At 36.5% G+C, this 27154-nt stretch overlaps 1 protein-coding gene across 1 annotated transcript in view; it reads right to left on the reverse strand.

The window, feature by feature from the left end:
* Positions 1 to 408: 408 nt before the first annotated feature.
* LOC131050927 (single-stranded DNA-binding protein, mitochondrial) overlaps positions 409 to 27154 on the reverse strand; it is a 35091-nt gene continuing 8345 nt past the window's right edge. The window contains exons 4-6 of the mRNA XM_057985249.2: positions 2132 to 2232; positions 1148 to 1227; positions 409 to 986 (exon numbers count right to left, since the gene is read on the reverse strand). Coding sequence (XP_057841232.1) covers positions 1151 to 1227; positions 2132 to 2232 — 178 coding nt within the window. The 3' untranslated portion in view covers positions 409 to 986; positions 1148 to 1150. The remainder of the gene's footprint in view (positions 987 to 1147; positions 1228 to 2131; positions 2233 to 27154) is intronic.

The raw sequence follows: 27154 nt of genomic DNA on the forward strand, positions 1-27154 counted from the left end.
ACATGCAAATCTACTAGAAAGGAATCAGCTTGAGCAGATAAAACCAGGATAACCTTATGATGAATCCCACATTGCTCGATATTAAATTCACATTATATGTTTATGTTCTTTATTGTGTGACATGTTTATATTTACTTTACCGAACCTGTTCTGCTCACAGGTTGAGCTTCACATCTCGTCAATTGTCTTACAGGAACAAAAATGTATATTTACAAGTTGCAGGTATCCACTCCAGATGAAATGGCTTACAGATTAAAATGCATGCTGATGGAATTAATCAGCTTTAGCATATTGAATGTTTCCCCTTCACCAAGAAAAATTTAATTAAGCTAGAAAAATTTAATTAAGCTATGTGCATTAAAATTGGAAGATGAATGCATGTAAGCTGGCCGATTGATGCCCAGAAGGTAAATAAACCAGAATTCGTTGTTCACAGTTGGTATTTTAAGAAGCTGTACAATAATGTTGACCACCTGAAACAAAATTCCTCGGGAGATTAACTAAATGTTTAAACAGTAAAGGTTCTTGACAAACAAGAGTACAGAAACCTTTACAGTTTTATTCAAATGAATTTTCATTTTTATATATACGCTGATGAATTCCTCGAGCCAGAAGTTGCTGTCAAACATGCAAACCTCAAGTCACCTTCACATAATAGGATTCTGCTTCGGTTTTCAAATGGGATCAATGCTAAAACGGTAAAACCATTTTTGTTTATACATAAAATATTAAAACCCTTACTGTGGAACAAACCAAATTGAGTTTCATGAGAATGCAGCTAAACATAAAAAGTGTCCAATTAACAAATTTCTAAATCAGAATGCACTCAATAGTTTCTTCCTTTCAAGGCATTTGGCTGCTCAGATTTAGCACAAAATGTATCCTGGGTCGTGTGTCCATAGTTGCTACCTTGAGAATCCTCCAAGCTTAGTGGGGTAGTAATTCACTGCCCTCAATCTTTTTCCAAATCTGAAACATTGAAGATTCTGTTGATAAACACCAGTTACAGTTTCTCATTAGAAAAGTATATACTTCAAAAGCCAAGGATGGACACAATGCCTAACATCTTCAATAGATTCCTCATCTAAAATCATCTCAGAGAACAGGTATAGAAGAGTTGTTGAAAGTTGAAACAAAATCCACTTACCATTTAAAAGTAGCCAACTCCTTTCAAGATTTGTGAATTTGTATTGGTTTCAGTTCCTTGGTTTAAAAATACCAGGCGCCCTGCACATATCCACTAGCAATTAACAATAGCAGGTGCAAGTTGCAAATGAGTGGACATGTGTTTCTAAAATGCAGATTGAAATAAATAAACTCATAACACTGCCATATTTGGACACCAACAATGTCCACAAAGAATACATTATGTTTTTGGACCAAACATTCCTCCGGGAACTCTGGTCCCACTGACAAGAATTCTCACTATTTGTGAGGATAGACCAGACCATTATAGTAATTTTTGGAGGTGGTAACATCCATAAATAATGACTAACATCGCTCTACTTAACATGAATGCTAACTAATATGTTTACGCATGCAACTTTTAAGCGATTCATGAGTTCATGGAAGCAATATTTTACTCAGCTCCATGAATTTGCAGGATTATAACATACATTGACTAGGATAACCAATAATTTTACTCCAGACAAATGTAAATAACTTAACATAGAAAAGGTTTGGAAAAGAAAACTCTAGCCAGGACATATAACACAGGAGACAAGTGATATGAGTGCCACACTAGACCATGCAGCTTGAAAAAATGGGTGCAACTGCAGCTAATAATTGGTCTGTGAATAAGGCATTTAGGCAACATAAATTCCGCAAACTGCATAAATATACAGTTTCATACAATATATAAAATTTGATATCATACTCATTACCCAGATTTATACTCATCCAGCTTAATGTTAAAACTTAATATTTATACTAGCAATAAATAAAAAGGTTGTAATTTACTCAAGAGTCAAGACATATATTGTTCAGCACAAGTATAGGATACAAATAAATATGAACTCCATACTAGCAAGAAGGATCTTCGGTAAAGCACTTGCAGAATATTATTGGTAATCATTGAACAGGAGAAAATATATGGAACATACAATAAAAAGAGGAGAAGAGAGGAGCGTACCCTGTTGTCGTATGGCGATTTCTCTAATGCGCTTGACAACACCTGTAAGAGGATCGCTGAAAATTTTTGTCTCCAAATTTCCTTCCAAGTAAACATGTGCCCTGTAGAGATCATTAATTATATACTAGAAACAATATAACTGAGGTATTGTGATGAGCGTCATCAACTGCCAAGAAACAGATGACACAAGCAAACCACAGAAATTATTGAAAATGGGCCAACAAAAACATTTCAAAAAGGTAACTAATTACATAATATCATAGCTTAGTTTACAAGCTTATGAATAGCAGAATCAATGTTTTAAACTTATCACCATGTTAAGCGAACAGTTTCTACACTGCTAACAGAGAAAACAGTTACAGTGGCATGCAGATGACTGGCAATTAGTCATCTGCATGCTAACAGAGAAAACATAATCACAGTTACAGTACAATCAAACTTAAGTTTTATTTGAACAACAGGAAAAATCATAAACCAAGACTGCACTACCCCCAACTTGTCAAGCAAATATTATATTTTTGCTAGTGTTCCACAGAAATGCATTCCCTGGATCTAGATGAGCGGCATCCTGGGGATTTGAGGACTTGGAAGGGACACCCCCTACCCATCTTCTTTCTGCTTTTTTAAAGTTTTGGGATGTTCACAAATTGTCTCCTGAAAAAGGAAATGTCACCATTTATTTTGGTCTATTTGGGGGCTCTGTGTAACCACCGGCCAACCTTAAGACTTAAGTGCATCCCCAACATCAAATACATAAAAATACAGAAAAAATAAAATATAAAACATTTTAAAATGAATAAAACCCAAGGGCGGCCGGGGTGCACCAAGGCCTCCCAACCAAAAAAAATTTAAAAACCAACAATCATTGCTGTTTTGCATTCACAAAATGAGGAGGAAAAGTGGAAAAGAGAAAACAAGGATGAAGAAAAGAGCAGAAGACAAACAGTTTCTGAGATATCAATTGGATAGGACTCGCCAGGACTCTTCCAAGCCGAGTGACCCTAGCCGAGTCTTAGGGATTCTGGACTCTCCAGGAACTCACTCTAGGCGAGACTCACTAGAAAGTGGTTTTTTGCCGAGACCTGCCAAGTCTTGCCAATTTTTTGCAGAGTCCCAATTCGGGTCAGCCTTGCCGAGTCCGCACCAAGTCTGAGTCTCGTTTCTATGGTTTGTTGCTTTATGTACCTGTGTACCTTGCATGATGCAAAATTTCCTTTTTGGCATCTCACAATATAAATACTGTTTCATATTATGTCTGTTATTATTGGTTCATCAGATCCAAACTGGGATCAATGAATTGTAATTGTACTTCTTTGGAATTTCAGCTTCTTTTGGTTTGTTTGCTGTTTTTACGATTTTAAATTTATTTGTATTTTAAAATTCAAATATTAATTTTATATATTATTAAATTATTTTAATAGCCACCCTGCTGCCATCCCTGCCATCGGCATTTCTGAAACTCGGAGAACCACTGATTTTTGCCTAAATAACTTAAGTCTTGAATCACAATATTAATGTTAAATGCCAATTCAATGCATGTAAAATGCCAATTCAATGCATGTAAAATGAGTAAACAAGTATTCAAGAAACAGAATACACAGATCAGAGTTCGATGATCATTTCATAAAAGTGCATCTGTTTCGAGTGTAAGTAATAAATCAGGTCCAAGTGCTCACTACAAAACAGACATCTCATGATGCATGATGTAACATTTCATTTTTTGGCATCTTACAATATAATTCATGTTTCATATCATTTCTGTGATTATTGATCTATCAAATGCAGAATGGAATTAGTGAATTGTTATTGTACTTTTTTGGAATTTTAGCTTCTTTTGGTGTGCTTGTCATTTTAGGTATTTTTGATCTATTTGTATTTTAACAATTCAAAAATCAATTGTATATATTATTATTTGAAAAGCCATCATCCTGCCATCCCCCCACTGTTCGCAAAATCTAGTAAAAAATTTGCATCCAAGGAATCCATCCCCTTATCCCTGAAACTTAAAGAAATACTGGTTTTTGCCAGATATGACTTGAGACTTGAATCACAAATGTTAATTTTAAATGCCAATTCAGTGCATGAAAAATGAGTAAACAAGTATTCAAAAAACAGAATACACAGATCAGAGTTCAACGATCATTTCATTAAAAAAGGCATCTATTTTGACTTTTGAGCATAAGGAATAAATCAGGTCCAAGCGCTAATGACAGAAACAGACCCACAGGCCCAATTCATAAGAATGTCTAACATAGGGCAGGAAAAAGGGCAGCACCCATAACCTCACAACAGATTTGTTTTGAAAAAATGATAAATACAACCTCTTAACATTATGTGTTGAATTTGCATGTGAACATTTTGGGTGCTACCCACACCCTATGCAGAGTCCTATTCATCAATGTTGTCGCAAGCACCATTTGTGCCCTATAGTTTTCTTATATGGGTCCTGCAAGCAGCATCCTTCCCCCTTCCTGCCAATTAAGTTATTTTGCAAATTACCTTGGGTCTTGTTGATGTGTATTTTGTACACGACCAAACACAAAATAAAATACCTAAAGGTACCTTATCCTCTCTTGAATAAAACTCCCGAATGCTGAAGATATCGCAAAAGGATCAATCAGAGAAGCTTCAAGGTTCCTGTTATGTAGGATCTCTACTCGTGGATAAGCTCTTTGTGGTATGATGTGATTTTTGCTGGAATCACAAGGGGACTTATACTTGACGACCTAAATGTCTGATTTGCTGGAATCACGGGATTTCACTAGCCTAGATTTTTTGAAAGAAGGGAAAAAAGGATGAGGGCGAGGGAAGGATCTAATTCTGACACTAAGAATGTAGGAACAATGAATGACCTTTGATGAAATTCTAACTAAGTCTTGTCTTGACATCCCAGGACCATCTCCACAAGGTTAGTGCGATCTTCGGAGGAAAGCTTTATGATGTTCAGATCATCGCTACAGGCATAGACACCATCAGGCTGATGCATATCAATGAAGAAGCGACAATTGAAGTTAAGCTTAAGCTGAATGATTCCAGTTGACTACACAAGGCAAGTCTGCAATCAACAAACTGCTAGTAGTATGGATATACAAATTTCACCATCAATCAAACACATTTCTTCCACTCATCTAATAACATGAAATCAAATCTGAGAAGTATAAAGACCATGGAAATTGTTGAATCGACCCATAGATTTCACCATTTCTTCAATGAAGTTTTACAAGCCTTTTACAACATCTTGGCAACAATCTTTGCCTTCTCTTTCTATTCTACTCTAATTGCTATACTATTAACTGACTTATTCACTATTTCTAACTATTCACCTTCTAACTCCTGACTAACTATCAGCCTTTACAAATGAGGAGCCACGGCTTATATAGTGCCCACAATACAATTCAATGGCTTAGATCGATTTGAGATCAATGGCCAAGATTTTACAATGAAACCCTAATTAGGGTTTGTTACAACAAACTCAATTCTGGCCAATGAAATAATTGCATTATTTGGACACATGTCTTCTTTGGAATATTTGACCAATGGAGAACCGAGGTAGGTACATCAAAGTTAGTGCCATCTTTGATGAGTCAGGTACATTGAATCTGGACATGCTAAAGTGGACCAACCCGACTGGAGGAGTGATAACTGGGATGCCACCTTGTCTTTCCTTCAAATGTTAGACTAGAAGAGGTCGTCCTTGATGATGCTGGGCTAGAGAAGGTCGTCCTTGTTGATGCCGGACTGGAGAAGGTCGTCCTTGTTGATGCCGAACTGGAGAAGGTCGCCTTTTAACTGCAAGACAAACAAAAAGATGATTAAGGACACATGATAAATTCATTTCAACATAGCATTTTCAACTTACATCATCAACGAAAAGATATCAACATGAAACTTGCCCAAGATTTTCTCCAGGAACAGACCCTATAAGAATTTCGCCCTGGACCCTTTGGAAGAGTTAGGAGCGAAATTCCAACCTTAGCTCAAAATTCACATTTTTGAAGGTCAAACATCTTTCCAAGGCATTCCAAATAGCTTTTCTCACCCTAGTCCAGGCTTGACTTAGCACAAAATTTGGAGAAAAGGATGGTTTTAGTGTTTTTCGCTTTGGACCCTTTGGAAGGGTCAGGAGCAAATTTCTTTGTTTGTAGCTCATTTTTCATCATTCCAACTTCAATCCACCTCACAAGGCTAGGAAATAGTTCTCTTCTTTCACCCAATCCAAGTTTGATTTGATTTTGTAAAGCAAAATAGGAGTTTTTAGGATTTTCGCCCTCGACCCTTTGGAAGGGTCAGGAGCGATTTTCCTCCTCTGGCCTAGAATCATCACTTTTGGAGACAAACGTCAACTCAAAGGCAATCTCAAGGGCATCTTTTACCTTGGTCTAGGCATAGCTTAGCATAAATTTGAAAGGAATAAGTAGATTCTAGGATTTTCGCTCTGGACCCTTTGGAAGGGTCAGGAGCGAAAATCTTGTTTTAGGGCTATTTTGCCATCCTTTCAACTTCAAATCTCCTCCAAGGCATAGAACATCTTGTCTCACTCCTCTCCAATGTATAAAAACCAAAATCTTGCCTTGATTTGCAAAGAAAAAAGGGGAATCTTAGAAATTTCGCTCTGGACCCTTTGGAAGGGTCAGGAGCGAATTTCTCATTAGGCTTCAAAATTTGCATTCTTGGCAACCAAAATCCACTCTAAGGCAATCCAAATGCCTTCTCACACCCTTGTCCAAGCTTGGCTTTGCTCAAATTTTGGAAAAAAGATGGTTTTAAGGATTTTCGCTCTGGACCCTTTGGAAGGGTCAGGAGCGAAAATCACTTCTAGGCTCAATTCCTTCATCTTTCATGGTTTCTAGCAACTTAAAGTCACTCTCAGGGGCAACTTCTCCTTGAATTTACCTTAGCCCACACTTATCTAGCAAAAAATTTATAGCAAAGAGAGGTTTTGAGAAAATTCGCTCTGGACCCTTTGGAAGGGTCAGGAGCGAAAATCTCATTCTTGAACCAAAATTATCATTCTTTCAACTTGAAACTTCTTTGCAAGGTAGAATCTCATCCTTCATTGCCCTAGGAACAAGGTTTCATGTCCAAGAAAGGTTAAAAAGTAGGCTTATAAGGAATTTCGCTCTAGACCCTTTGGAAGGGTAAGGAGCGAAATTTCCTTTCCTGGCTAAAATCCTTCATTTTCATGACTTCCAAACACTCTCAAAGGCAAGATCATGTCCATTTCCCCTTTCAACATGCTTTGGACATCACAATTTGGTCAAATAGGGAAGGAAATGAGGTCTAGGAGGATTTTTGCTCTGGACCCTTTGGAAGGGTCAGGAGCGAAAATCATGATTTGGGCTTGATTCTTCCTTTTTCCAACTCAAAATCACCTCAAGAGGTAACTAAACATCATCCTTCACCCAAGGGATAAGGTCTTAAGCCAAAACAAGGTCAAAAGAATAGGCTTGCAAGGAATTTCGCTCTGGACCCTTTGGAAGGGTCAGGAGCAAAATTCACCTTCTTGGCTAGAATCCTTCATTTTTTCAAAGCTTTCAAAGATTTCCAACGTCCAAACATGTCTACTCTTCCCTTCAAAATGCCTTGCAAATCAAAATTTGGTCAAATAAGGCCAGAAATGAGTCTTAGGTTGATTTTCGCTCTGGACCCTTTGGAAGGGTCAGGAGCGAAAATCTTGATTTAGGCTTTAATTGCTCATTTTTCAAACTTCAATCTTCTCCTGGAGGCAAATATAGATTGTTGTCCACTTGAGGAACCAGGTTTTAAGCCCATTCAAGGTAGCAAATGAGGATTATAGTGAATTTCGCTCTGGACCCTTTGGAAGGGTCAGGAGCGAAATTCCTAATCTTGGCCAAAATCCTTCACATTTCTACGTTCCATCACCTCAAAAGGTAGAGACATGTTATTTCCTTCCCAAATTCGCCCACGGAACAAGGTTGGTATCCAAAACAAGGGAGCAAATGAGGCTTATGAAGAATTTCGCTCTAGACCCTTTGGAAGGGTCAAGAGCGAAATTCCTATTTTTGGACAAGATCCTCACTTTTCAAAACACTTCTCAAGGCAAGAACACATCAAGACTCACACACAAAGCCTAATAAACCAGCGCCCATCCAAAACAAGGAAGGAAAATGAGAGTTATAAGGATTTTCGCTCTGGACCCTTTGGAAGGGTCGGGAGCGAAATTCCTCTCCCAGGCTAGAATCCATCATCCCAAGGTCTAAAATCTCCTCTCCAAGGCAAAGTTGCGTCAAACCTTCTCAATTATGCCTCAAAAGTCTACAAACTTGGTCAAGCTAAGGAGAAAAATAGAGGAAATAAGAATTTCGCTCTGGACCCTTTGAAAGGGTCATGAGCGAAATTCACCTTAGGCCATGATCCTGACTTCATTTTTTTGCATTTCTTCATTCAAACAAGTGCTTTTGCCTTCATTCAAGCCTGGGAATGCGTTAGTTCTAGGTTTTGGTCAAAGTAGAATGTCTTTTAGAATTTCACTCTGGACCCTTTGGAAGGGTCAGGAGCGAAATTCGCTTTGGACCCCTTGGAAGGGTCAGGAGCGAAATTTGACATTTTGGACTCTTCGTCGAGATCATTTTATGGAATATAACATTTAAGTATAAGTTCTTATACTTTAAGTTATATTCCATATATACTTTCAAGATGTTTGAGAGTGGTTTCGGACCTCCAGGAGTTATATTGAAAAAATCTAGTTTTTGGAGGATTCTTCAGTTTTCCAGACTTAGTCAAATTTCAGGATCAGGACATTCCAGACTTAGCCAAATTTCAGGATCACGACATTCCAGACTCAGCCAAATTTTAGGGCATTTGAAGATCAGGATGACATTTCAGACTTCATCACTCACCAACTCGACCTAGCTCGGACCTTCAAGAATGATACCCACTCACAAAGCAAGACACAATTAGCAACGAGGGCAAAACCAGGCCCTAAGGAAGACTCTCAAAGAAACCCTAATTCTGGGGCCCTGTGGACTCACCCTGGCTCAAGCAAAGCTTGAAATCCAACGATCCCCTCAACAGCACTCATCCTGCAAAGGCTAACAGACAAAACCCTAAAAGACCTAGAAAACAAACCCTAGAAAGCAAAAAGTAGGGGTCCCCATTTGCAATGGGGCGATGTGTGAATACGTCACAACAGGTCCATCATGCTCCATGATCATTCTCCAACGCAGATTCAGATCTTTTGACTCTGTTGGTGATACTTGAGGATGAGATCCCTTTTGTAGCAAACCCCTGTGCCTCCATTTGGGACCTAAAAAGGCCTTAACCTTTATTAAATGGAAAATCTACAGTACCATCACACACACTACAGAGAATCTGCAGGTGTAGGACACCATTGCACCACATATTTTGTGAGCCAATCACAGTGTTGCCATGAATTGCATGTATGGCATCCTTTATGAGCCCAAACTATCATTTCCCACAGAGTTTTACCTTTTGGTAAAGGACGACATCGTCCTTGACTTACTAGTTAACCTAAAATCCTATATGAGTAGCTATAACTTCAACACATTTTTGCAAACAGCTTCCATAAAGTTAGAGTCTCTAACCACCACTGCACTTTTACTTTCGCATAACAGCAACAGCAGGGCCGATTCTGATCACTGCTGAGGTCCATAGTCCTTCAAATATGCTCCTTCTCAAACACTTGCAATCTGTCATTTAGATACTGTGTTTCTACTTCCTCCCAGAAGATCTTGGGGCAATCTTGCAGTTCACCCCACTTTGCAGCATTGGTAACTCAGAAACTTTGTATCTTCTTCCTTGCCATATTTCTTTGTTCTAGGACTGTTTAATCAGCTATATGCAGAGTAGGAGCTGTTCAAAGTTAATGTTATGAACAATTTGTTTCCATCCTAAAATCAGCCATTGGACTTCACATCTCAGGAGAGTTATATTAGTTTGCATTCTAAGCCTATGTTCCTCCAAGTTTTCAAGAGAAGGAACACCAGGGAACACATTTCTAGCACATCAAGAGTATTCCTGAATTTTGGGGATGGTAGAGGAGCTACTAAAGTGCAGTGACTAATGCACACTCACCCACTTATCAATTCGTCAGAGTGTATGGCCAGATCCAAGGCCAGTTTATTACTAGTCTGGATTCAGGACCAGCATGTGAGGGGATTCATGCAAGGTTCAATTAAACCATTGTGGGTCTGTCCTGGACAAACCCAGGAAAACCCAAGATGAATCCAGCAAAACTGTAGTAGAGCCAACAACGAACTCAACTAGAAAAATGTCGTCCCTTTTTAATCATTTACAGACTTTGAATTTGACTAGGAATGATTAAAATAGGATCCCTGACCCTAAAGGTGACTTGTAAAGTATTTGAAAGGCTAAAACAAACTCACTTTACCTCATTGTGAATGCAAAAGACACTAACCATTCATTCTTACTTGCCATTAGACAAATAGAGCTGAAGATTGATCATTGAAGATTCCAAAGTAGTTGGATTGCTATTCCTACACGTGCAAGAGACTATTCACTGCCAAGGAGATCATAAAGGAAGATAATTGGAATAGAAATAAATTTGTTTGGATTCTTTCTTCATTATTGTTTTACAAACTATTTTTTTTTTCCAATTTCATGTTTGGAGCAAGCACTAAAGCAATAGGCCATAATGCAAATCAGTCTTTGGCCAAAAAAGGATCTTGAGGAATGAAGCTCCCTCTTCCCCCATCTAATCATAAAGTTGTGGTAGAATGCCACCCATTTTTTGCCACACCTGAAGAAGAGCTTGATTCACATAAGAGACCAAAGAGACCGTTGGAATCATCATTTCAAAATGAGTCTTAAGAGTTTGTCAATCAACACATTACAAGATGCACATATGCAAATGAATTGTCTTTCAATGTTGTTTTCACATATTGGCAAGAAATGGTGAACAAAACTTATGAAGTTCCAAAACAGTACAAAAGCTCGAGTTGTGAGAAGGTGTGTAACACCTTATTGGAAAAGGAGGTGAAATTGATGGAAAATGCATTGAAGCACATTAAGGATTCATAGGTTGTGGCACAACTGTCCATCATTTCCAATGGATGGAAGGATGCCAAAAATAGGCCCTTGCTCAATATGATATCAATGTCCCCCAAGGGAGCAATGTTTTAAGCTATGGATTGGTAAAGGTAAGTGAAGAATGGCTAATTTAATGCTGAAATCATCATAGGAACCATTCAAGAAGTGGGGCCTCATAACATTGTCCAGACTCCAAATCATTACAAACAACACCAAAAATTGTAGAGCAGTTTGTTTTTTGGTTAAGGAATGTTATCCACACATCTTTTGGACACCATGTGGTTCTTCTAATCTACGTATCTCGTCTAATGTCCATGATGACAATGATATTCTAAGTTACAAGGTTTGAATTCGAGTTCGTGTTCGGCAACAATAAAATTCGGATGAAGTTCGACAATGACCAAAAATTCTAAATTAAATTTGCCTTACAAAATTTATATATATATATATATATATTCAACATTGAATATACCTTATAAATTTAATTTAATAATATATATATCCACAAAATTTAAAATTTATTAAATATTAAATTTAATATGTTAAAAATAAATAAGTAAAATAAAATAATACAAATCTATTAAACATTGACATTAAAATAATTTTTTCATAAAAAATAAAATAATATTTAATTTTTTTATAAAGTCGATTATGCATATTTAAGACATTATAAAACAAAGAAAGACCTAAACAAAAATTTACAACAAATAAATTAAAAACACCTCAACTATGGACTTATTGACCGTCTACCCGAAGCTGAAACAGAAATGTGGAAATTCGCAGAAGAAATTCGCACCAAATAATTGCTCCTGTGGTCGAAAAAATTATGCTGAAGAAATTTGTGTCAAAGAATGCGTGACTTGTGGTACGTTCCTCCGGCTCTTGTCACACGCTGCAAAATAAATTGTGGCTTGTAGTTCATGGTTCGTTCCTCCATCTCTTGTCGCAAGCTCCAGAAGAAATGCTTGCCACAAAAGAAATGCCCTAGCCGCTAGCAGTCATAATTGCAGGAACTGCATAAAGTCTATTGCTAAAAAAATGTGTGCCCTACTCATTTTTTTACCATGTGGGCTTCAAATTTCTTTCAAAACCTAGAAAAAAAACTAAAGAAAACATTTTTGCGAAGATATATTTCTAAAAACAAATTATGCTTTTTTCATACGAATATAGACATGAAATTTTACAAACTTCATACCCATTTCAAATGTTTGCCGAATTTCAAACTTCAAGCATGAAATTCAGCGAACCCTGTGACATAGATGATATTCTTGTAGAACTATATATGATGCTAATTGCTGATTAGTGATATTATTCTTAAAGAATGAATATCTATCATATTCAAGTTTGACTAGTTAAAATTAAAGTGATATTTTAATTTTTATAGCAATTTTGTTTACTATACCATGCTATGTGGTATTCTAAAATTAATTCCTGTTTTTAGGCTGCAAATATGTATACGTTTATAATTTTTAAATGTTTCTTATATGGAAGAACCCAAAATGAACCAAACCACATTTTTTTTTCCCAAATTCACATACCAAATCCTGAAATGGCAACTTAGATACACATACACACATGCATGTATGTATATACATACATATAGTACATGTGTATATATATATTTGCTCACAACTACAAAGAGGTTGAACCAAGGCCCATCTCTAGTGGAGAGATGAAAAGGTCAAGGCTACTTAATTTAGAGATCAATTTGATCATCATACTGGCTAAGGATTTCGGGGGAACTCGTATGATGTCCACTTCATTTCACAGGTTTGGAAAGACTAAAGGAGTAGAGGGGAAGTTAGTTAACACTATCATACTATTCCCTGCATGTGTGTGTGGGTGTGTGTGTGCATGTATATTTATATGTATATATGTGTATATGTGTATGTGTATGTGTATGTGTATGTGTATGTGTATGTGTATGTGCATGTGCATGTGCATGTGTATGTGTATGTGCATGTGCATGTGCATGTGTTATCCACTGCACCCTGGCAATCTATCTGCCATCCCCAAATTCCAGGATTTTTTTTGATGTGCCAGAAATGTCTCCATGCATTTGTGTGTGTATTCTAATAATAATAATATCTATGACAATAAAAATTGAACAAACATTCAACACTGACAATTGAAAATTAAGTTAAATGCTGAAATATAAATACAAAAATTGTAAGCATGAATATTTGATTATTATATTATCAATGATCATGAAAATAAGTAATAACTATTAGAACTTTGAAATGCATCCCCTTTTACCAATATGTTTTTTCATTGTTTATAATCAATTTTTGATGTGAGAAATTCTAATGCATCCCCTAGATGTTTTTAGTGGTAGATTAGGGCTATCTATTGATGGCATCACTGGGATGCCAAATAAATTCTGAAATGTCTCAGGGACATGCAACAAAATGCAGAAAAAATGAGGACACCAAGGAGATGTCCCATCCACATACTTATGTCTCAAAAATGTTTGGGAAGGCTGGTATGCATCCTTGTTGAAGACTATATTTGTTCCACATTTACTTCATTGCAAATAGAATTTGCAAGGACTCTTTAGTTGGGTATCAAAATCTTCGTAAGGTCAATGATCCTTTCGCTAACAAAAATGAGTAAAGCTCTGTCTTCTGCAACCAAGCCCAAGCTTATTTATCCTTTATTGTTACACCCAGTCCCTGACTAAATGCATTAGTGAAGTTATTTCTTGTTTGCTTTGCATCCCATTATCTCTAGCATTAATAGATCTTGTTCAAATGTTTACAATTATACAGGATAACTCACTGTTCATCATAAGCATCCTTTCTAGCTTCCATGTCTTGTTCTCACACTCGAAAGAATCCATTTTCCACTGATAATGCATACCCAACATAGTTGGATGATGAAAAGGTGTTGTTTATATATTCCTTGCAACCTCATACACAAGGAGAATGCACACCGGGTATGATATTCTCTTTCCAAAACAGTGTGTGTGAATTGTTCAAGAAACTCTCTTTCTTAAAAGTCTCACACTGCAGGGGTATAAGATCTAACCCTCTACTACAAAAACTATTATATCTTATGGTCTTCTACCAGTTTTCCTCATATTTTCATAATAAAAGTACTAAGGAAGAGATAATTCTAAAGTATAGTTCCGGAAATTAAACTTTAAAGTAAAATCACAGTCATTGTTTTCGTCACAGCCAAGACAAATGCTACTTTAGTATATAAGACTTGCACATGAAAGCTCACAGAATTTTTTATATCATTTACCATATATATTACTCAAATTTCATATCTGAGTTTCATCCTCTTGACCAAGCTCAGAAGCAAACAAACCTTGCCAATCAATCTATTTCCACAAATCCATCAAAAGAAGAAAAATTCCCATCTATTTAATTAAAGGGTCGTGTGAATTGGGTAACCAATAAATCCACCTCCTAAGATACATTATGAAATAACTAAATTAGATTTGACATCTTGTGAAATATTCTTGCTTGAAGATTAACAGGTTTTGCTGTGTGATTGAGTTTTTTTTTTTTTTTGTAATTTGAGTCAACAATAATATAATTCTAATATGATAAAATTCTTCAATACAATAAAAGAACAATTCACAGAATGAAGTTTTGATATTAATTGCAGACATCAGCTATTCTCCCATTCAATTTCCATACAACAAACTGTTAATGTATGGTAGCTACGGTAAGATAAATGATTGAATGAGAGATAAATGAAGTCTCTCATTCAATCATTTATCCTATCGATTAAACCATTAAGAAAAACTTCAAGCTATTTTATTTGATGATTATTCCTCATCGATAATCATGGCATATTGGTAATCAACGATAGTTATCTAATTAATCATCTATCCCGATCTATATCGGATGTGTTCTCAACAAGTGATTATTATATTACTATCGGGTGGCATAGTAATGCACCCATTAATGATTAATGAATATAACCCTTAGTTAAGTGATCGGTGTCGGTTAACATAGACACCGATTCACTTCGCTTAATTTGCAATGCCAAACGCCATCATTAATACCGATTGGCATATCGGTTAACATGTTAATATGTTACGTGAGTCCTGATTAATATCGGGTTGGCAAATATGTTATATGTTATGTGATCACCGATTAATATCGGGTTGGCAAATATGTTATATGTTATGTGATCACCGATTAATATCAGGCTGACAAATATGTTTAACACTGGTTGATATTATATACCAAAGGGTGCGATCAAGTAGTGTCTTGATCGGTCATGTCCATAAGACATGACCGGTCAAGGCACTGCTTGATCCTCCCCTCTCATATATATATATATATATATATCATATGGCATTTGAGAAAGAGGATATCGAAATCAATAAATACTCCTCTTACCTGCCAAACAAAGAAGATAGTCAGAATTATAATAGAGATAAAATACATAGATATATAAAGAATAAAATTAGAATACATCTTGCATATTGAATTGTAAATTGAACAAACTTTTACACAAACTGATCAATCAATGACAAGTTAAGAGATGCTACCTAAAACTGATGCTAAACCCAGCTCAAGCCTGAAGCATAGTCCAGCGCTGGAGGGTTGTCACTTCCAATAATGGCATTGGCTTAATTTATAACCAGTATCCTTTAATGGATATGCCAACCCACGCAGTCAACTTGTTACGAGATGCAGAAATCTGAGAATTTCTTCTAATCTGATTGTGTATGCTGATAGGCGATTGCTACAGGCTGCAATACAATGACCATAGACTGAGAAGCGCAAAAAGGCAGCAGTCGCTGTATTGATAAGTCACAAACTACCATCAAATCTGCTCGAATTACCAAGAGAGGACTAAAACCTAGCCCAGAATCCTCCACAGGTGTCTGCCCAGCTATGAATAAAGTTGAAGAATAGATAATGAATCAACTGCTACAGAATCCTTCTATGGTATCATCCAGAAGGAGTCAAACTTCAGGGGTTTCGTCCTGAGGCTCAGATGTTTTGCAGAGAGGAAACATAAACTTCAGAATGAATAATAATGAGACTCAAGCCCAAATCGATGCCTTTTAATACAAAAATCCTCCAACCAAAAAGCCATCAAACTCCTCTTCTATTTCTTGATTTTGGCAACTTAGGCAAAGGCATTAATATTTGTATTAATTATTAAATAGCCCCCCATGAAGATATCACCTAGTCGTAATAAGTTGTAACTTAAAAATGGCCCCAACATTAGTCATAAGGAATAATTAAGCGCTTTATTTGATTGGTATGTATTGCGCCGCATCGGGTGAATAGCCTGATCGTAGACCAAACAAAAGAAAGGGATGAGCTCTCTCGCTAATGCCAGCCCCTCCCTCTTGGCTAATATATTTGCTTAGACTTTAGCTTTTTGGGCTCCATTCTTAATTATTCATTTATTCCCTTTATTTCTTTAATTTCTCCTAACCCCCGCGAATATAAGGGCTAGGAAAAATTCATTTTCAGGTCTCATCAATTGAGAGGGGACATTACATCTTGATCTTATTAATCTCTTCCATATTTAAGATAATCAACAAACCTAGATTGTCAAATAAATTGGACACAGCAGCAATATATTTTATATTTGTTAGAAATTATGAGGCAATAGTTAAAACTTAATGGCTATCAACTATTACAGCATAGATTGAGACCATCACAGGAAATGAAGTTAAGATCCTCTATGAAGAAAGGCATCTTTCCCATGAACAGCCGATACATTCTCCTCGTAATAATTTATTTTATACACCCTTGCTCACAGCCATTGGATTTACCAGGGAACACTTGGAACCTAACATCTATCTGATTTTACTTTGTCTGTGGCTAATTTATTTTGCCAATAAGACAATTCAAACTACATCTCAAAAAATACTTAGTTCACAAATGAGCTTGGGCAATGAAAAAATGCTGGGAAAAAAATGAAAATTTGAGACGCAAATACAAATTACCTTTTAAGCTCAGTTACCGGGTTCGCCGGTTTTGGGCTCCGAACACAAACCAGATTCGCGCGGGTCCGGGTCCGGGTCCGGGTCCGCGCCTGGGTTCACCCTGGGTCCGACCAGGGTTCGCATCTCCGAACCCGAACTAGTAATTTAGCTTATAAGCAAAGACCACGTATCATTAAAACTAGTTTATCTCAAAGAAAACATTAAACTTCAAACCAGTGAGAACCAAGGCAATTTACCAATGCTCTGGGTAGCCTCATAAATAAATTACCAACTAAAAGTGATTATCAATTAACTTATCTAATGAACATAAACCTAAAAAACTATAGTAAATAGGAGTGTGCAAACACAGTGTATAAAGAATGGTTAATGGCAAATATAAAATTGTAACAATGCCATTAACTCTATATATCTCTTCAAAATGGCAAGAATCCTACACACTAATTCCCTGTTGGATTGTGGTCCTCTTCTTCCAAATTTATGGAAGAAAAATTCCCCTGCTTCTATTTCATCTTCCTTCTCTGCAAAGACAAAAGTACTCACAAAAAAGTTGAGCTACTTATTTCACCTATAAATGCAGAAAAGTCAACAAGTCACTTAATTATAGACGTTTAGAACACATTCACTACAAGGCATGAGATATAGGAATGAGGATGAGAACAAGTCATATAATACCAAGGTATACGGGTCCAAAACTAAATGACATATATGTTCACCACGAGGCAAAACACAAGTATGGAGAGTATGTCCACAATTTATCACAATTTTCTTTTTTTAAATAATTTTTTCCTATAAAATGAAAATATTTTATATTTTTGTGGCCAACCTCCTCTAAAACTTAGGGAGTCTCTCTAGACATCCCTGAAACATGTCCCCCACCATAAATTGTTAACACACATACAAACGCACATACAAACACATGCACAAAGGTACAAGCATACATGCAAGCACGTGCATGCACATATACATCATTTCACATTTCTATTTATGGCAATTTAGTGATTGCTTATTTACTCTCTTGAAATCAGCCTTCCCAATGAATCTTTTATGTAACTTTTAATCAACGTTATTGACTGTTATTATCTTTAAATACCAAATAAAGCTGTCATTTACCACTAAAAAACACTTGAAATGTAACATAGCATTATAACTTATTCCATACTTTTATCTTAAATTCCAGCTTAACCCAATCCTCCCAAAAAGTTGTGTTTAAAACATCACAAGGAGATAATTGTTACTAGTGAACTTATCATAGATTATTGCTGAGTTTTATGCGGTGTCTTAGGCATGTGGTTTGCCTGATTTTGTCAAAATTGTTGAACCATAACTAATAAAGACATGCTCATCGCATACAAAGTCATTGTTTGTGTTTTGTCAGGAGAAATTTGTTACTTGTTAGAGTCGTATAAACATTCCAACATTCATTCAAAATGTAGTTTACATTGCAATCCAGCTAAAGAGAGGAGTTGGTAGTGAGTATCTCTTGAACCTAAATACAACAAGAAGTTGATACATAAGTCTATTTAAATTCTCTTCAATGAAACTCTAACCAAGTTCCTATAATGATGAATTTATTTGTTTGATTGTCATGACATTTGTATGTCTACAAAATCTTCAATTAAATATATTTTTCCTTGGTACTGTTGATTCCTATTTATTGAGAGTAATTTGCTTCATCTATGTCTTTGCAGAAATGGATGTCAAGGAATCAATCCATGATAGATCATTGTTTCCAGCCAAGAAAAGAGAAGATGAAAAAAGTAAAGCACTAAAGCACAACTTTGTACTAGAAGGGCTAGAATAGGAGTTAGAAGACATCAGAAGCCATACAAGAAAACTTGGGATGTTAGGAAAAAACTAATACAATAAATTTTACCTTTAGATTTTTTTATTCCATATGCAAGGCAACAAGAAACAAGGGGAAAAAGCAACTATAACTAGGACTTTAAGCATTAGAGGTTGAAAGATGTTTGGTAAATGATTTTGTATACGTAATCTGAGCAAAGTAGCATTTGTTCCACCGCAGAACCCACACTGCTATGTCAGTCTCCTGTCAGTCTCCCAGACTTAAAGTGGAGCCATGCCTTCTAAGGAAAGTTTATTTGTGTCTTGTGTATTATCTGGCAATGTTACTTTGATGGTAATATAAATAAACTTTAAAGTCTAGTTCTGAGGCTTCCCTATATTATATGTGTTGTAATTCACCATCTTCAAATGAGATTTCTTTCAGTTTTCAGATTCCTCATGTTTCAGCCCACATACCAGATTTCACTTATCCTTTTACTTACGGTAAATTATCAATTTTAAGCAGAATTTGCACTCAGAAAATTAATCTTAGTCAAAACAGGAGACCCGAGTATGAAAAGCCTGCAAACACACACTAGTGAAATTACGAACAACAAACACTTAAAAACTGTCATCTATATTAGATTTAAACTGAATTACATTCAAACGCTATTCTTCTTCTATATTTCGTATTTTTTCTGCTGCTAAGTTACATGCACAAGATCTCTTTTAGACTAAGAGAATCTTCTGGGCTTTACACACATCCAACTCAAAGCACCAAATTTAGTTGAAAAGGCTTCCACATAAAACTAAAGTAGAAAACTAAAAAACACAGCTTATCTTCAAGAATTTAGAATCCCTCAAAACGAAGGTTGCATGGGTACTCGTACCCAGCCCCTGGGTACTCGTACCGGAGACTCGGACATGTATCCCGCATAGGAAACTTGGTTGGAAACGTCTCCATAGAGAGGAGACTTCCTGCTAACGTATCCACCCGTCTCCCACCGTCTCCAAGCCAAACCAAAAAAAAGGAAACCTTAAAATGTTAAAAAACAAACAAACACAGGCAACAAAATAATCAAAATGTAGTACAAACTGAAGAAAAACAATGCTCAAAACAAATGCAGGTCACAAGGATTTCTTAAAACGTTGCAACAGCCATTACTAAATTATTATATTATATTTAATGTTCAAGGTCATTATATTTTCAGAATTTCTACAAATTATTAAATTATATTTAAAAGAAATTGGCATCTCCAAGTACCCACGTCTCCTATTTTGAAAAAATAGTCGAACCAGTACCAGCACCAGTCTCCAAAGTCTCCAAGTACCCCCGTACTTGTGCAACCTTGCTCAAAACATACAAAAAGCTAGAAAAGTCCAGCACTCAACTAAAAATGGAGAAAAAACACAAAACTAAAAGTGAAGTATAGAGTTAAACTACTTTCAGCACCCAAATGAATGACGAAAATTCTAAAAATAAAAACTGATTTCTTGCACCCAGTTGTAGAAGAAGAGCAACCAAGCAACACATTTGAAAATTTAACATTCCCTCTCTGAGAGGACAGTGTTCCCCATCAAATCCAATCTCTCAGTATTTCAAACTTTTCTTTTGTCAAGGGCTTTGCCATGATATCTTCAACCTGCCCATCTCTGCTCTTTTCTAAACTGTCTTTGAAGAAATGATACTGAATGACTATATTTGATTCTTGGAGAGTTTAATGCAACTCTAAATGTCATAGTACACTATTATCAGCTCCAGCATCTTAGTAGTAATTTATGCCATCAATTTGCAAAGCTAGATAGCCTCACAACTAGTAGAAGAATGCTACTACTACATACTTCTTGCTCTACTGGGTTACTGCACTTCACACCAAGCTGAAATAAAAACTTGAAGTGCTCTTTCTAGCACTAGCATCACCTGCCTAGTCAGAATCCACAAAGCCATACATTATTAACTCTCCATATTCAACATACCTTAACCAATAATGAACTATGCCCTTCAAGTTTTGGAGCACCTGCTTTTCAGCAATCTACTGAATTTGTCTTGGTTCAACCATGAATAAGCTCAATGTTTTCATTACAAAGCAAATATCAGGTTGAGAATTCACCAAATGCATGAGAGAATTTATCAACTGCTTGTAAATCAAAGGATCCACAAATTTGGATTCTAAATCTACAGTTAACTTCAGATTTGAAACCATTGGACTACTAAGGGGCTTACAATCCACCATTAAAATTTATTTAGAATATCCACTGTGTACCTCCCAACTTAGGAAGACTTTTCTTGTACCCTGCCACACCTCAAGACCTAGAAAAGTAGTGTATAAAGCTGGTATCCTTTTTATCAAACTTGAAGATCAACTCCCCCTTGAACCAAGTTGTGAGATACTCATTGCTACCTATAAAAATTAGGTCATTCACATACAACACTAAAACTGAAAGACCAATTATTGAATAGATATTGAAGATTCGGATCTACAACAGTTTTGGTGAAGCCCAACTTCAACATGTACTAGTCAATCCATCAATGCGTAGCACATCGTGCTTGCTTAAGCTCATCCAAGGCTTTCTTCAATCTGCGTACATGAGTCTCTTGCCCATGCACTTCAAACCCTCTAAGCTGATTTATATACACTTCTTCATCTATATTACCATTCAGAAAAGCTACCTTTACATCCATGTGTTAAGGATACTTCAAATATATATTTCACAGCGCCCCTTACACTAGCTTACTATTCTTGTAGACCAAAGATCTCTAATCTGCAAATTAAATGAGGTTACACATGCAACTAAAGATGCAAAACTAATCTATATCCCCAAATATAAAATTATTTATAGTTTCATTGTTCATGTGTAACCCTTGAAAACGAAGAAATGCATAACCCTTTAAAATAACTACAAAGTAAATTATGGCAAGGGTAGTGTTGATGTGTTTTTTATGCACATGCGAACACAAAATAAAATACCAAGGTATTATATCCTCTCTTGAACAAAGTCTCTCATATGCTATGCTTCGCAATCAAATGAGACAACTCCAAGGTTACGAAATGTCAGGTCTTGACTTGTGGATAAGTTCAGTGGTTTGATGTGATAATGCTGGAATCGCAAGGGGACTTACGTTGTACATGAATGCTCAATCTTATCATGGATTAGGATAGGTATGCTGATGACTTAGAATTTTGCACTGAAGTTCTTGATTCAATTCTAACAAGAATTTCTAAAAAAAGGGCAAAAGGGAATAGGGTTAGGGAATTATATTCTAGAACCTAGAATGCAAGAAGTGATGAACAAATTCAATGGAATCAAACTAGGTAAGGTCTCACCATCAAGTCGAACAGATTTTGACACGAGCTTAGTGCAATCATCTAAGGTGTATCTCATAGATTTTCAAATTACTACCATCAAACATTGAGACCATCCAAATTGATGCATAACAATGTACGTATAATAAGTGAAGTTAAGCTTTCATAAAGTTCCAGTTGACCATGCATGGCACACTTACAATCAACAAGAGGCTAGTGGTATGGATAAATGGATTCCACACAAATACTTTCAACAAATTCTTTCATTCAATCTAACAAAACTTGAAAGCAAATTCTAAATCTAAAATTCTAATCTAACTTGGAGGAATTGAGAACCTTGAATGCAAGACAACACTTGAAAAACAAAATCACCATCAAGTCGAACAATGATTTATATTCAAAAGTTGCAGCATATACCAACAATTCTACAAAATCTCTCGCTTACAAATGAGAGGCAATGGGGTTTATATAGAGCCTCAAAAGAAATGAATGACTCAGATTGATTCAAGATCAACGACCAAGATGACAAGATAAAACCCTAATCAGGGTTTGTTACAACCACCATTACATTGGCCAATGAGAAACGAGGCTAACTAAGATAAATGATATTTGGTGTAGCACCATGTGTCACTTATTCCCTCCTTGAATGAACGTTGACTTGGTACCTTTTGATTGAACGGATGGTGACTAGGATGCCATCGCAGCTTGCCTTATACACTTAATCAATTTGCCTTGTTCGTTCCTCTTCTTCATAATGTTTGGAATTCCTTATGATACTTTGCATTTCATCTTTATGTTAAGGAATTCCATGAACTGCTCCCTCCTTATGTTTGGAAAATTTTCCCGATCTTGGAATCTTGAATTATTTCCTTCCTTTGCGCTCTTTGACATTGAAATTCCTTGATGTAGTTCTGGATTTCATGATGTGGAATCCTTTGTGTTCATTTCTTGAACTTGCTTTCCTTCATTTGTTCATCATCAAGGTGAAGTCTTCTTCATGATTGATCTAGTCTACATCTTTGCCTTTGGAAATCCTTGTCCTAAAATCCTCTTCCAATCCCTGAAGTGTTGATCTTCCTTATCCGCATTGTGTGCATCCTCCTTCACCTCAAGCCTTGATCACCATGCTTCCTTTCCTCGTAACAATCCTACAAAACAAACAAGCATTGAATCAAACACCCATGTGATAAACTTGATTTCAACCTTGGTGGGAAATCCATCTGTATAGGGACGGTTTAGTCCTCAAAACCATCCGCATTATCCTTGTCCATTCTTTCACTTGATGGAAATTTGATGTCTATCTGGACAACTTTGTTATTGATCTTCATCCAAATTAATGTCCCTTCCTCGTAAATCTGTCTTCAAGTGGAAATCCGACCCCCATCCAGACTCATTGTCCTTGAAAATTTTGTGTTGATTTCATCATCATTTGGAGTGGAAAGTTGGACACCATCAAGACTTTGTTCCTGACATTTGTCCCAACTTGTGATAGGTAGTCTTAGAAAACTGTAGCACTGATTCTGGAAAATATGAAGGTCCAGATTGAAATCTAGAAAATTCTCCTCAAGAAAACTTGGTTTTTAGACTTAGGATAAGTCTGATTGCAATAAATAAGTCTGAAGACACCCCTATAAGCTCTGGAAAATGGCATGATTTGGTGCCCAAAAATGAATGTCCAAGTCTAAAAACAGTCTAAAAATGGTGTATTGAAGTCTGATTTTTTTATTCTTAAGTCTGAATACACCCTCTGAAAGTCTGAAAATGGCTCCAAAAAGTCTGAAGACACTGAAAATTATGAATATCAATGGCTGGAAGTGGTCACAACCATGTCACATGCTTGCATTTGAATTGTTTTACCCTCCAAAACTCATAAATGGTCACATCTGGGCATAACTATGTGGTTGGGAATGAAGTTTCAATCTGAAGACAACCTGGTATACTCAGAAAAATATCAAAAATGGTACCCAGAAGTATACCACAATTCTGAAAATGCTTGGAAAAAGATGTGGAAAAGTCTGATTTTTAGTTCTTAAAGTCCGGATTGAAATCTGGAAAATTCTCCTCAAGAAAACATGGTTTTTAGACTTAGGATAAGTCTGATTGCAATAAATAAGTCTACAGACACCCCTATAAACTCAAAAAATGGCATGATTTGGTGCCCAAAAATGAATGTCCAGGTCTGAAAACACTCTGAAAATGGTGTATTGAAGTCTGATTTTCTGATTCTTAAGTCTGAATACACCCTCTGAAAGTCTGAAAATGGCTCCAAAAAGTCTAAAGACACACTGAAAATTATGAATATCAATGGTTGGAAGTGGTCACAGCCATGTCACATACTTGCATTTGAATTATTTTACCCTCCAAAACTCAGAAATGGTCACATCTGGGCATAACTATGTGGTTAGGAACAAAGTTTCAGTCTAAAGACAACCTGGTATACTCAGAAAAATATCAAAAATGGTGCCCGAAAGTATACCACAATACTGAAAATGCTTGGAAAAAGGTGTGGAAAAGTCTGATTTTTAGTTCTTAAAGTCTGAAGACACCCTTCCAAGGTCCAACAATAGCTGCCCAATGTCTGAAGACAACCTGCAACTTCAATAAATCAGTTATTTAAACTTGTCGCAATCATAGGAAACACTTGTATTTGATGGATTTCTCCTTCCCAAAGTGAAGTTTGTCAAATCTGGGCATGAACAAAAGGCTGGTAAAAAAGATCTAAGTCTGAAGACAAATCTGAAAGTGAAGTTTCAGACTTACATCAGCAATGGAAGCTCTAGAAAATGCTCCCAAAACTCACCCAAAATGATGCACAATGAAAATCGCCCAAGTGGGGAGGTAGCTGGAAATGAAAATTAGTCTGAAGACACCTGCAACTATGGAGTTTCAGACTGTAACAACAATGGTGTACTTCAGAAAATGCCTCCAAATCACTCCAAAATGGCTTCCCAATGAAATCGCCTTTGTGTGTGATGGCTGGGAGTGAAAAGTTAAATCTGTAAATGAAGGTTCCAGCCAACAATGGTGTCCAAATCACTTCCAGCAATGGCGTCAAACTCTGATCTGAGTGTAATGGCAGCCTCTCAGCAACAATGGAGCTCAAGAGAATCACAAAAATCTCCCAAAATGAAGGGCAATCTGCCTCACAATCAAAATCGCAGCCCCTCCAATCATGTCGCCATCTCCCAAAATCGCTATATGTGGCTTAATCAGCCATTAAACATGCTGTAGCTCCTCTCCAATGGTGGCGCCCAGGTCTGATTGGGCAAACAAACTCTTTAAATCTGCAACTTAGCTTCCAAAAATGATGTCCAATGGACACTTGGACAAAAATCGCCCAGCTGGGACCTTCAATCTGCCTTCAATCAGCCACTTAGCCATCACCATCAGCACTTATAATAATATTTTAATGCTGGCTGGGTCCTTTTATTCTTGTTCTCTCCTTGAAACTTCACCACACAAGCAATGTGGGATAAAAACTTGCCTTTTATACTTGCTTGGGAAAATCGATTTGCATTAGGAAAATAATTAATTATTAAATGATCATTGCAAATCATTAAATAATTGTTTTTATTTTTTAAATAATTGCCAACACTTGTAAAAACAATTGATTTTAGGTCAATTTATCTAAAATATTTTAAAATTTAGATCGAAATTGACCCTTGGGGAGAAAATTGCCCCATGTTGGGATAAAAATCCCAATGAAAACTTATTAAAAATCATTGAAAATGTATTTGGGGGAAAATCGACCCCTGTCTGGACAAATTATCCGAACTTAAAAATCTTCAATTTGCACTTAGAGGAAATTCGCACAAAGTCTAAAATCACTATCCGCACTAAAATCCACAAAAAGCCATCATGAAAAGCTTTGGTGGAAAATCGATTGTCATCAGGAATCCTCACTTAAGTCATCCGCAACTTCATCCACACTCCCTAGGGGAAATTCGAAGGTAGTCAGGAAAATTCCCAACACTTCGACAAAATTTAATCATCCTGGTGGAAAATCACCCCTAGTCTAGATTTTGAATGGGGGAAAAATAGGGCATGTCTGGATTCCAAGGAAAATCCATGTCCAGTCTGGATTTTGAGTGGGGAAAATCATGGGTAGTCAGAAATATGAGGGGAAAAGCACCTCTAGTCTGGAATTTTGACCTTTTGACCCTTAGAAAATAGATTTTCATCCAGAATATGATGATTTTTCCACTGAAAACCACTAGGAAACTTCAAAATCTCAATAAAACTCATCCGGACCTAGAGGCAAATTCACCAGAATTTGAGCGAAACAAAAGAAAACCTATCGGGATAAAGTGCAAAACCAACTTGAATAACTTCCTAGGAGCGAGAAAACAACTCCAGAAGGCCCTAAAACACCTTGGCACTCAAAAATCACCGACATGGACGTTCAAAACATGCTAACGCTCAAATGTCAAGGCAACACTTAGCAAGAATAAATCAAAACCCTAAGGCAACCCCTAGACTTGGGCAAAACTCAAGATCACTGTAACATTTTGACATTTTAAACACATGATCCTATTTAAAATTCAAAACCCTCTCATAAGCAAAGGCAAACACTCAGAAATCAGGCAAAACTTCTACTCTAAAAAGCGAAAAGTGGGGGTCCCCATTTGCAATGGGGCGATGTGTAGGTAGGCATTACTAAATTATGCAGACTAGTAAGACACTAATCAAACTAACTTAAAAGATTAGAGGGTGTATCAAACAGTCCTTCACCAAATCTAGGATCATTCAATTTGCCTTGTCCAAATTTTATTATTTTCAACAAACTAAATAAAGTCAGTAGGAGATGCAATCTTGATTTCCACAAAATACCAAAAATCAACTTTCTCCAGAAGCATTTGCAATCTGCACTTTCAAGCTGTAAAGTTGGAAGCACCCTCTAGGTGGTCATGCTCTCTAAGACTGAGCTTAGTTATGACTACAGCTTCTGAAACACATTAAAACCAAATAGATCTGCTA

Source organism: Cryptomeria japonica, chromosome 2 (assembly GCF_030272615.1).
Source record: "Cryptomeria japonica chromosome 2, Sugi_1.0, whole genome shotgun sequence".
Taxonomy (NCBI): Eukaryota; Viridiplantae; Streptophyta; class Pinopsida; order Cupressales; family Cupressaceae; genus Cryptomeria; species Cryptomeria japonica.